The 12,517-nt window shown below is 39.3% G+C and overlaps 1 protein-coding gene across 2 annotated transcripts in view; it reads right to left on the reverse strand.

The window, feature by feature from the left end:
• The window catches only part of LOC120558702 (metabotropic glutamate receptor 4-like), a 232,360-nt gene that overhangs the window by 36,169 nt on the left and 183,674 nt on the right, over positions 1-12,517 (reverse strand). For both annotated transcript variants that reach the window (XM_039799856.1, XM_039799857.1), the window contains exons 4-6: positions 8,036-8,171; positions 3,408-3,562; positions 2,457-2,597 (exon numbers count right to left, since the gene is read on the reverse strand). In XM_039799856.1, the coding sequence (XP_039655790.1) occupies positions 2,457-2,597; positions 3,408-3,562; positions 8,036-8,171 (432 nt within the window). The remainder of the gene's footprint in view (positions 1-2,456; positions 2,598-3,407; positions 3,563-8,035; positions 8,172-12,517) is intronic.

Genomic DNA, 12,517 nt, shown 5'->3' on the forward strand with positions numbered 1-12,517 from the left:
GGACTACTTGAGATGCAGCGTTGTGCTGCACACTGGGATGAGAGACGGGCCTAGAGAGCCTACTGATTTTAACGACCTGAAAGCTTGTTTCTAATGGGCTGATTGGATTTATTATTGATTATGTTTTCAGCGCATGCAGTGGCATAGTTTTGTGATTGATATTGTCACCCGCTGCAAATTGAAGTAACCAAGACACGAGTAATGGGAACATTAATTTCTTTCGGACGAAATTAGAGATTCTCTTTCCTTCACTTATCTACACCAATTACATTTAACCTAAATTAGAGGGGCGTTATGGTTTTCTCCCCGATGACAAATACACATACCTATGCATACCAACAGAGGTGGGTAGAGTAGCCAAAAATTGTACTCAAGTAAAAGTACTGTTACTTCAGAATAATATGACTCAAGTAAAAGTAACAAGTTGTCATCCAAATAATTACTTGATTAAGAGTAAAAAAGTACTTGGTGAAAAACTACTCAAGTACTGAGTAACTGTTGAGTAACGTCTGATTTATTTTTAACACAAACATTCAATCAGACGGACAAAAATACAAAATAATCATCTTTAGGCAAATTATAGCTCATCCAATCAATACAATTAATTAATTAATTAATTAATTACAAAATAGCTTAAATTAAAATAATCCAGGTCAATTCAAGTACTTAAAAAATAAAATCAATAAAATAATACATAAAAAATAAATAAGCACAAGTAACACAAATTTCCAAACCTTTATACTTTTTTACCAGGCCCTGCAGGCAGAACTAGAACAAGGTAATGTAGCTGCTGTTTGGCACTTTTACTAAGGTAAACATGCTTTCATTATGAGGCCAGAGGCCTGTACTGCGAAGAAAGATTTGGGGTTAACGAGCTAACTTCAGGTTCAACCCAGGGTTTTCTGTATCACAAAGGTGGATCACTTGATAGCGGGTTCAATCGCCGTGGTAAATTATGCTGGACGCCTAACCTGGTCGGGAGCAGGTTATGTTGGAGATCAGAGATCAACTGGTGTAAAAGCGCCTACTGACCAATCAATACTAGATTGATAACGGCGTCACAGTTCTTATAGAAGATCAGGCGGAGCTGAGAGAGAGAGAGAGAGAGAGAGAGAGAGAGAGAGAGAGAGAGAGAGAGAGAGAGAGAGAGAGAGAGAGAGAGAGAGAGAGAGAGAGAGAGAGAGAGAGAGATAGCTACAAAAAACATTTAGAGACACAACCCGAAACCCTTATCCCCTGCTCGGGTATATTTATGAAATATATAGATTTTAATGGGAGGGAATTACATATCGGCTATTTCGCTTCTTGAGCCGTGTGTCGCCAATGCGCACAGCGGTTTGAATTATGTTTTTTATATATTTTTTATTTGCTCTCATGATCGCTTCCACTGCCAGGGTTGCAACTGCAAATAGGCTAAAGCAATGACAGTTTATGGAAAGGACAAGTGTAATTATGGTCTGATGTGCCTGACTGATGGGGAAGTGATACTGATAAGTGTTGTGATTTACGCATACAGCGTCGCCTATTTTTTTTGACAGTTGTCCTGTTTTAGGAAGCAGCGACTGTATTGCGTTTTGCCTGTAAAACAGTGTCTGTGTTCTTCATATTTATGTAGAATTATAGTTTGCTCTTCTTATGTAAAATATGTGGCTATTGGTCATGTTGTGCAAACATCGCCTCTTTTATGTGAACGTGCGCGTCTCTAGATTGGGAAACCCTGGGTTGATTGAACTATCGATACACCGTCTCGTTTATGTGGGACCGCGGTTATTAGGTTAGGTGAAGCCGGGTAACTGAAATAAACCCAGGTCATGTTGATCTGGATTGGTAGTACAGGCGGTTGATTCTGACATTTTTGTTTTGCTACGACTGTAAAGCTGACCTGTCCGTTCCCTTAATACATCCATGGTCCGGTCCCGCTGCTGAGATTGAGTACGGTCACGTGACGAGACTGCACAACCTTATATATATGTCAATGTGCACAACTACGTTTGATTGGTGAAACACAGTCATGTGGTAGAGCCTTTAGCGGAAGTCTCTCTCTCTCTGTCAAAATAAAACATTAAAATGAGGCATACGCGGGGGGATAATACAATGGCGAGTAGAATACCAAAGAGGTAAAAAGAAAAGTAACGAGCTCGTTGTAGCCTAATGTAAGAGTAAGAGTACAGTTTCTTCTTCACAAATCTACTCAAGTAAAAGTAAAAAGTATAGTGATTTTAAAACTACTCCTAGAAGTATAATTTTTTCAAAAACTTACTCAAGTAAATGTAACGGAGTAAATGTAACTCGTTACTACCCACCTCTGCATACCAAGTATATACACACACACACACACACACACACACACACACACAATGTAGCCTATTCACAGCAAACCCAATCAATATACTTGGTCATTGATTGAGTGCTTTCCATTGACCGAGTGCCTTCTCTGCTCTTTAGTGTAGACTCACTTGTGCATTTTTTGATGCCAGATCCTTTCTTCACAGCGTGCCGACTAAGCTTGCATTGGAAGTTATTCTCCCAGAACTCTGCAAACCAGATATTCCTTCTGTTGTTCTCTAGTGTTCGGCTGATGAAGTAGCGATCAAAACCTGAAAGAAATAAGATGCTGTTAGGATTTAATCTATTGCGTTTTCACATTTGAATATGCTAAGCAAAATGTAAACTATTTTGGGTCGTAGCGGGTAAATTTGGTGATGATTTCAAATGAGCTGAGTATTTACTCAAAGCCCAGCTAGAACAGAAGCTTTGCGATCAGAAATATCAGCAATCCAAAAACAATTGGTTTACTCTTAGCTAAACAGTAAAATTGTTCAAAGGAGGTCACTTTTTATCAAATTCGATCATCCAATAATATACTATAATTTCACTGAGCTGACTTGTTCTGCAGAATATCATTAAGCCATACAAGAGTGTGTACAGTAATCATCCAATGACATGGAAACCAAGTAAAATCTACTATATTTATCTTTTCACATGGCTACATTATCTATAGACAGTTTCATTCCCACTTTATTAACACCTTTTCCCAACATTGTTAAAAAATCAGTAGCTCTACATATACGAAAATAGTGTCAGGAAAATATACTAGATATTATAATATTGATTTAATCAATATAAAAGGTAAGAAACCGCAATGACACTTATGTGCAATGTGGCTGTACATGGCGTAAAACAAACAGTACAACACATTAATAACCATCTGAAGTCCATCCCACTAAAAATCATTTCTCTTGAATGTAGAAGGGATATATGATTAGTGGAGGCAAACATACACTGCAATAAGCAGAAAAGTGGCAGATGATGTATCAAGTTTTTATTTTATACAAAAACATTGATGTTAGAAAATAAACAGTTAGAAGCCTTCTGTAAGGTAAAGTTAAGAAGTGTGTCATGAATACCTTTGATGGACTGTCGTTTGGGTAGGATGGTGACAGCTCCTTCTGCCATTTCTTCCTGGTTCAGTATTGGGGAGATTTTGGAGCCCCAGCTGTCTGAACCTACCCAGATGAAATGGCCGGTTTGATTAGCCTTCTTAGCTGCCTGAAGGAGCCGCCTTTGGGACAGAGGAAGAAAGCAATGTTTAATTTTACCATATAATGTTGTGTTGTCAGTGTTATTTATTTTCTGTATTTACATGGATATCGGTGATAAATTACCAATGGAAGAAGGCTCCTATTTTAAATGCACCGTAAAGAGGAAATGTAGCTGTCACACAGGTGATTTTATAACTAGAATATTCCATTCGGAGTCTGGACAAAGTTGCACCGAGGCACTTTAGTAGAATTAAAAAGCCACCATAGACACACTATCCATTCCCAGTGCAGAGTAGTTCTTCTTGGCTGTGGCAGAATGACACCCTTGCCACATTTGTCCAGGCTTGTTGCCAATGGAGAAAAGTTTGGGGTGATGTAAAAAACTGCCAGTGAGCTCTTCTGTAGCAGCAGAGTTACATCAAGAAAGCTTGAGCACAGCAACATAAAATTTAAACACAGCCACCCGGCATGTGAAGCATCACCGACCCTGATATCTCCCCAATGCTGCTTGAACAAAACATAAAGAATCAGCTTTTTTACATGGCTGTCTTAACATCTCGCATAAGACTTTGTTGTTGAAAAAAGGACAATACAACGTTGTAAAATAATTACTACAGTTTTTTTGTAATATGAAGAGTGGGCGAGCAGTGAGTTATCTCTAACTTTGTCTTTTTACCTTGTAGTTTAATGGCCCCTGGGAATAGGTTTGGAATGGTAATGATTTTTCCCAGTGTCTAGTCTTCAGAAATTTAGTGAAATGAACATGTCTTAAGGTGCAGTTATGTGCTTCATGTCGGAAAAATAGATTTTCTCGCAGGAGGAGATTACATAACAGAGCCACGACTAGACAGGCTGAAACGTCTAACACAGTGAGAAGTAAAGTTGTTGCGTTGAGGTCGTGGATGGGCGTATACAGTACAGTATGTACATTTCTCTTAACCTTTTACCAGGTTCAGTTTCCAACTCACAGTTCTTTACAGAGTAAAATTGTAATTGCAAGAAACTTTACTAAAACTGCAACAAAAGTTGTTTTACTTACCTAATTTTAAGTTAGAATTTCAGGTGATAATTAATTGAATATGACAAATGCAATATGTGTTATTGTGAAAAATCAGGTGGAGGAATTCAATGTTCACATAATTAAAGCGCACAATACAAGATGATTTAAAGGTCCCGTGACATGGTGATCTTTGGATGCTTTTATATAGGCCTTAGTGGTCCCCTAATACCTAAAGTCTGTCTCCCGAAATTCAGCCTTGGTGCAGAATTACAGCCACTAGAGCCAGTCCCACAATGAACTTTCCTTAGTATGTGCCATTTCTGTGTCTGTAGCTATTGAGGAGGAGAGGGGGGGGCCTTGACCAACTGCCAATTTGCTCGTTTGAAAGCCATGATGTGTCTCTCTCGTGGGTGGGCCAAATTCTCTGGGCAGACAAAGCAGAGAAAGGGGAGTTAACCTTGCTCCTTATGACCTCATAAGGAGAAGATTCCAGATCGGCCCATCTGTGCTTTCATTTTCTCAAAGGCAGAGCAGGATACCCAGGGCTCGGTTTACACCTATCACCATTTCTAGCCACTGGGGGACCGTAGGCAGGCTGGGGGAACGCATATTAATGTTAAAAAAAACCTCATAAAGTGAAATTTTCATGCCATGGGACCTTTAATGTTATGAAGCAATGTTGTTTTCCCACAGAGCAAACACAGCGAAGGACAAACCTACCTATGTGCCTAGATTAGGAAAAGCAAAACCACACACCGTATTTCTCTTATTCTCTTTAAGGCTGAGAAAAGGCAGTGTTTTATTTAAATATTTAAGTAGCACATTATAGGGCTCCTTCAAAACAGCTCAAGTTTCTTATACTTTCTATGTAGACAATTTGGGGTTCTAGTCTGCTGCCAGCTCACATTGACTGGGTTCAAGGATAGAGCAGGCCTGCAGTTCTGAAATCCCCCTGGCTTTCTGTAATTACTATATATCCAGACTATTACCCGTTATCAGGACCGGATTAAGTCAATGAGCACTGGGACTTCTGCCCTGTTCATCATCAAGAGACGGCCCCAAATCACTGCCCACTTCCACCAGGGATACGCTGGCCTACTAACTGCCGGGAAACCCTTTCCCTTACAAAGCCACAACAGCGCTGTGTGTGTTGATTCAGCCTACAACTAATTAACTGGTTCTCAGTGCGGACTATCCACCTTAGTAATAGATAATGAATTTGAATTGATACATTTGTGTCCCCGCAAGCAAAGCAGAGACACTGTTGTACTTTCTTATAATGTGGTCAGAATAGATGGGGACAACAGAGTAGTTGTCCAAGCTATTAGTTAGGTAAAAAGGACAAAGGGGGGTGGACAAAATATTAGAAACACCTTTCTATATAATGCATCTCAATACAACACCATAATGAAATAGGGCCTCAAAAAATGACCATGGAGTGCAGTCAACCCCTCTCTGACCATCTCAACAAAAAAATAAAGTTGTATAGCAAGGGTAGTATCAGTGGTGGAAGTAATACTCAGATAATTTACTTAAGTAAAATGTGTAAACTGTTAGAAGTAAAAGTCTTGTATTCCAAGTAAGTATAAGTGCAGTATTATGAGCAAATATTTCATTAAGTGATGGTTGTGATTATCACCTACATCTGATCAGTTACTGGAAGGCGAGAAGAGGTTGGTATTATCTCTTCATTACTTACTGCTCGAAATGATACCAAAGGTCTACACAAAAAAATAGTATTTTTTTACACCAGAAGGTTGTCGCAATAACACTTGCCTGCTGGCTTTTGCTCTCTGCTGTTGTTGTTGCTGCGTAAGACGAGTGCTTAGGGGACATCTACAAATTACACACACGAAAAGAGATGCAACAAAAATATTTTTAATTTAACTTATTTTTTAAAGTAAGTGCTGTAATATAAATAGCAGGAGACAAGTAATAATTGAGGTAAGTTTGGAGACATTACCTTATTTAATCATTAAATTAATAAATATTTTTGTTGCATCTCTTTTCGGTGTTGTAATTTGTATCTGTCCCTAAGCACTCTTACTGCCTGGTAGTAACAGCAGCAGCAGCAGCAGAGAGCAGAAGCCAGCAGGCAAGTGTTATTTACATAAACTTCTGGTGTACTTACAAATTTTACAATCCATCGTTTTATGAGTGCATAACCTAGTTGTACTACTGTAGACGTTTGGTATCATTTCGGGCATTATTACTGGGGTAATGTTAAGAGACACTTCGGATCCATTAGCCTCTGCGCTAAGCTATTCAGCTGATAACGCTACGCTACGCTAACGCTCCCAATGTTCGACCCAGGTGAAAAAAGCTTCTGTGGGGGTGTTTGGCTCGAGATCATGGTGCAAAGGACCCTAGGGTGAAATTACTCCGAACCATCACTTTAAGTAGAATCACCCCTTACAAAATGTTTTGTATGTACGCTTTTGACCTGTCACTGACTTGGTCAAATAAATGAAGTGGAAAACTTCAAGTAAAGAGCAAGTACCTGTAATTATACGTAAAGGTCCTATGACATGCTGCTTTTTGGATGCTTTTATATAGGCCTTAGTGGTCCCCTAATACTGTATGTAGCGCAGTAACGCTCAGCCATCACCGGAAAAGTGCTTCTGATAGACTTCACTGGTCTCCGTGGAAAACAACGGGGTCACATTGTCCATTTATTTTACTGTCTATGTTTGCAAGCCATGATGTCTCTGCCTCTATTATGGGTGGGCCAAATTATCTGGGCGGGCAAAGCAGAGAAAGGGGAGGTAACCTTTCTCCTTATGACCTCATAAGGAGGAAATTCCAGATCGGCCCATCTGAGCTTTCATTTTCTCAAAGGCAGAGCAGGATACCCAGGGCTCGGTTTACACCTAATCACCATTTCTAGCCACTGGGGGACCATAGGCAGGCTGGGGGAACTCATTTTAATGTTAAAAAACCTCAAAGTGAAATTTTCATGCCATGGGACCTTTAAGTACAGTACTTATACTTAATGATTTCCACCAGTTGGTAGCTGTTGTTTAACAGCATGGCTGTTCCATTGTGTTGCATTAGATCACACCATTTCTTAGTGCTTAAAACTACTTTACTTGTGTGAAATACCTGTGAAAACATTGTCTCTGACAAAGCTAAATAAACTGTGAATACACCCAAAGATAATCATATTGGCATTTATAACATGCGTGTAGCAGGCTGTTTTTCACAAGGAAAAAGGAAAGGAAAGGAAAAAATTTAATTTCTTTATGCACACAGGAGACATTTGTGACATTTGAATGCCAGCTGCAGAGGAAGCCTCAGGTGAAGACATTGCTAAACAACATTTATCACTTTAGCAGATTTTAAACAGCTTTAGTTCAACTTATCAAAACTCACTGTATTTTTATCTAAACAAAACGGCAGGTAAATGTTATGAAGGCAGTATCAAGGAGTGGTCAAAAGTGGTCGAGTTTAAAGTTTTATTAACTGACAGCAATTAGGATTCCACTGCACTCACCTGATGTCATCCTCATTGGCAAAGATAATGACTACTCGGGCGTTGGGGTTCTCACTCAGTCTGCGAATAATCTTGTCAAACTCTCCGGTCCTTGGCTCCCGTGGTATTTTCACGGACTGGGAAATGCACAGACCACCTAATTGAAAGGCACAAGAGAAAAAGTTTCCAAGTCAAATGGGTTTAAGAAAAATAAAACTGCCTTTTCTTCTGTAAAACTCCTGAACCGATCTCATTAGCAGACATTTTAACGTTAAATGCATATTACTGTTGCAGTCCCAGATGTGTTTTTCCAAACTCTTGGTCACCAGAAATATTTGTTGGGTTCTTGGATTTTTTTCTTATTTCTTTTAACACACAAATCTTTTTCAATCATCTGGACTTTTTATGATACTTGCACTAATAAATGTGCACAGGTACAATATTTCACACCATGAGGGATACCAAGTATTAAAAACAATCTTTCCTTGGACCTCAAGGGGCAACTTTGAGTCATGGAGACCCATCAATTCAGTTTATGGACCTGCCAGTGAGACCAGGGGAATTTGGTAGCATTTGGAAGTACATACATTTTTTAATTGAAAACTGGTTCCATTTGTTCGGAGTCATTTTTCTTATTACATAGGTTGTTTCATTTTGTAAAAACTACTGTTTACTAAATGTCTTCTTCTTCTTCTTGCCTGAAGAGTATGTCATTTTTGAGAGAGAGACAGAGAAGAAACATTAAATACATAACATATATTTAATGAATCAGTCAAATTACATGCTGGTAAACCCATAGCAGTGTCCAGTGTCATTGATTAGTTTGGTTTAGCTTGTTAGGCACTGGCCAGCCCAACACCTACAGTACAGTAATTCCCCTCAAATCAGTTTAACAGAGCCCTCAGCCTCTTAGAAATGCTCTAGTATTGAACACAAGTCGAAAGGCAACAGAGGATGTCCCCTGGTTACCAACAAGCAAAGGCGTTTTAATTCCCAATGCAACATTTCAGGATAACGGTTTTGTCGCCCAGCCAAAATGCCACAGAGAGTATGTGCATGCTAATGAATTTCCCTTTTGTGACCCAGTACAAAGCCAGCCCAATGAACAATCGATGCAGGAATAATACCCTCTAGTTCAGTTCATGGCAGCCAGACTCACACCATAAAACAAAGCCTGGCCCTAGCTCAGATACTAATAGTTTGGGAAACTGGAAATATGAGTAAAGAGTAGGGCATGCCATTACGTTAACAATGATGTTGGGCTGTTTTGCTCATGGGTACAAAAGTCACTTCCGGTTAAGTCAGTGAGGGGCTTCAGTCAGTGGCCTGCAACATTGTTCTGATTGTACACTGTGGATGAATTTAATGATGTTTCCTTTCTCTTCAAACTCGTGCTTTTGCTATTTAATTTTTTTTCTCCAGATAGGAGTGTATGGGTTTCCTGTGGTGATGCATGTCACAGCTAGAGCGAGAGACATTTCAGGCTCATACATTCACTTGGCTGGTTAATGGATTAGCTCCTTCGTGGAGGAATAGACTCATTCCTTTGTGTGTACTGGCCCATGTCTTCTTGTTGGGGGATGTTTTTTTTTTTTTTTCATCACAGTCGCATCAAACCCCTAAATTTCTTATTTCCCCAGTTCTTAAACATAACTTGAATATCACAGTTAACACAGATTTTATCAAGAGTCTGGAAATTTTGAACATTGCGACATACATGTTAAACTTAATGAACTGCGAAGATGATGTATAAAGGAAAAAACATGCATTTCCCACCTCACACATACTTTAGACCAGTCGTACATGTTTTTTTAGCCTGACCTGAGGGTGATATAAGGTGGTGATGGAAATGTAAAATGAAAAGACACAATCCAATAGTAGAAACGTTGTTTAGGTTGCTATTTTTTTGCAGTCTAAACAGTGAATTACTTTTCCATCACTCTTTTAATTTACATTGGAGGCATCATTTGATTTTCCTGTATCTTTTCCTTTTATTTAAATTAATGATATTTGCACTACTTTTGCTGTTTTTTCACTGATGGATACATGTTATGCATCACGCTGCAGATGTTTTACTGAACAACAAGTTCAAATATATGAAAGTATGCAAGCAAACCATTTCACAGGGCACAATATGTTAAAGTGCTCACATTATGCTCATTTTCAGGTTCATAATTGTATTTAGGGGTTATATCAGAATAGGTTTACATGGTTTCACTTTTTAAAAAAACATATTTTTGTTGTACTGCACATTGCTGCAGCTCCTCTTTTCACCCTGTGTTGAGCTCTCCATTTTAGCTACAGAGTGAAGCATCCCACTTATGTTCCTTCTTTGTTGGGAGTCGCACATTTGCAGTAGCTAGGTAAGGACTACTAGCCAGTCAGAAGCAGAGTATGAGGGCGTGCCACGCTAGCAGCTAGGCGAGCATTATAACGTGTGTTACAAAGTGACGCACGATCGTCACGGAAGTAAAAGCTGGACTACAATAGAGCTGTTTGGAGAAGTTTGTGAACAGTGTTTTCTGTTGGAGATGGTAAGACCCTTTGGGGTGGACTTTGGACTTTTTCACTTTTTAAACCTATTACATGCATAAAAATGATATATAACACAATAAAGGAAAGGGAAAAAGACAAAAAGCATAATATGAGCACTATAAGGCTTCGATTAAACTGAAGCAGAGGTTTATTTGTCTACTTCTGTATCATTACACTACTCAGACAGGCACATGGGAAATTTAGCAGAGGTAGCTCTCTGCTCTCACTATCAATCATTAGAATCTATGTCTTTGCCTCACTGGTACTTCAGTCCCCCATTCCCACGACATCTGCTGTGTAGAAGAAGAGCACTCATCCCTTCCTTTCCTTCTCTTCTCACATCAGCAGCAGCAGGCTGCAGCATTGCTTAACTTCTGGAGAGAACACCAGGAGGACCAGGGGGATAAAAAAAAAACCTGCCTGTGGGAGTTGAGGGACATTGTTGCAACTCTGTTGCCTGTAGGGTAGACACGGCCATTTGTTTTATTGCTAACACTACTCATTCATCCATGCATCTCTCCACCCATTCCTCTCGAAGTACAGGATGGTCAAAGATATGGTCCCTTGACTCAAGGACCCCAATTCAAACTCCATGACTTGGAGCAGCTACTAAACAACCCACTCAATCCATAACTGCTCAAAGTATGAATTTCTCTGTTCTTTAGCTAACGCTGCACTTTTCACTCAAAGTTCAATATGTCAATTGTTTGTTTTTATGACACACACAGATACATACAGGGCATAACATGCAGACTTCATAATAATGTTTTCTTCACAGTGTTTGCATGCTGAAATATCTTTCACACAGTTAATGTAGCTGTGCAGAGCTGCTCCTAAAGGACATTTTCATACAACCTAAGTGGCTTTTAATTGGTCTTGGTAATTATAGGCCTTGCATTATACATTCTAATGAAACAAGTCTCTAATGAAGCATCAGATTTTCAATAAAACACTGTGCTGGATTTCAGTTTGCCACCGGAAAGGATGCAATTAGGGAGTCTCCCCCTCTTGTCTGCGCACCGCTTCTAATCAGACTTCCCTTAAACTGAACCAGACCACCATCTCCCGCCTAATGTGACTTTGTAAATAGAGGAATTATAAACCCATTAATTACAAATGTGTAGCAGCCCTGAACCCCCCCACACACCATTTACCGTATTGTTTGCATCTCCAGAGATGTACAGGATTGTCGGTGATTAATTACAGTTATATATCAAAATTACCGGAAATGTGAAGATTAACAATCATTGTCTTGTGTAACACCAAACTGAAAAAATGTGCATTAACGTTTAAACTGAATCAAAACTTTAATTTATCTTCACATTAAGCTGCTTTGGTCATTTTCCCAATGTGCCATGTGTTGAAGTGTGCCAAAACCTCAATAAATTATCTTTCCATAAACGTTTACCAGCAAAGTAAAATCTACTGTATTAAGCAAAGCATCCTTCATACAGCACATACTGCTGAAAAATTCATGAGCAGTGTATTTCTTTCCCAACACTCATCCTATTCCACTCTTAACATGTGAGCCACTTCTCAAAACCCACCTCTAAAAATATCCGTTGCTGAGGAGACTGCGAGCCTCTTCTCTTGTGTCTTCCATTGTCAGCCTCGGTCTCTGGTCTCCTAATAGCTCAGAACACTAATATTCCTTCTCATTTGACACCCGTGGAGGAAACCGCGCCTTCATAAACATTAAATATTCCCTGGCACTATGGCCGATTGCAGCACAGCTCCTGTGCTTGTTTAAAAGTAGTGCAGAAGCACACAAAATACACCCAAGTGGGCGTTGTGGGGAAGGTGCAGGTAAATAAATAGCGTTTTTATTGGGATGCCCTGTGTGGAAATACCTTCACAAGCAGGCTTAATTTGCAGCCGGAGAACAGTACTAGCAACGAAAATACAGAGATCTAAAACTAAATTAATGTTGCTTCAATAATTCTTAATCACTGAAAAATCAATGCTGAA

The sequence above is a fragment of the Perca fluviatilis genome, chromosome 5 (assembly GCF_010015445.1).
Source record: "Perca fluviatilis chromosome 5, GENO_Pfluv_1.0, whole genome shotgun sequence".
Classification (NCBI taxonomy): domain Eukaryota; kingdom Metazoa; phylum Chordata; class Actinopteri; order Perciformes; family Percidae; genus Perca; species Perca fluviatilis.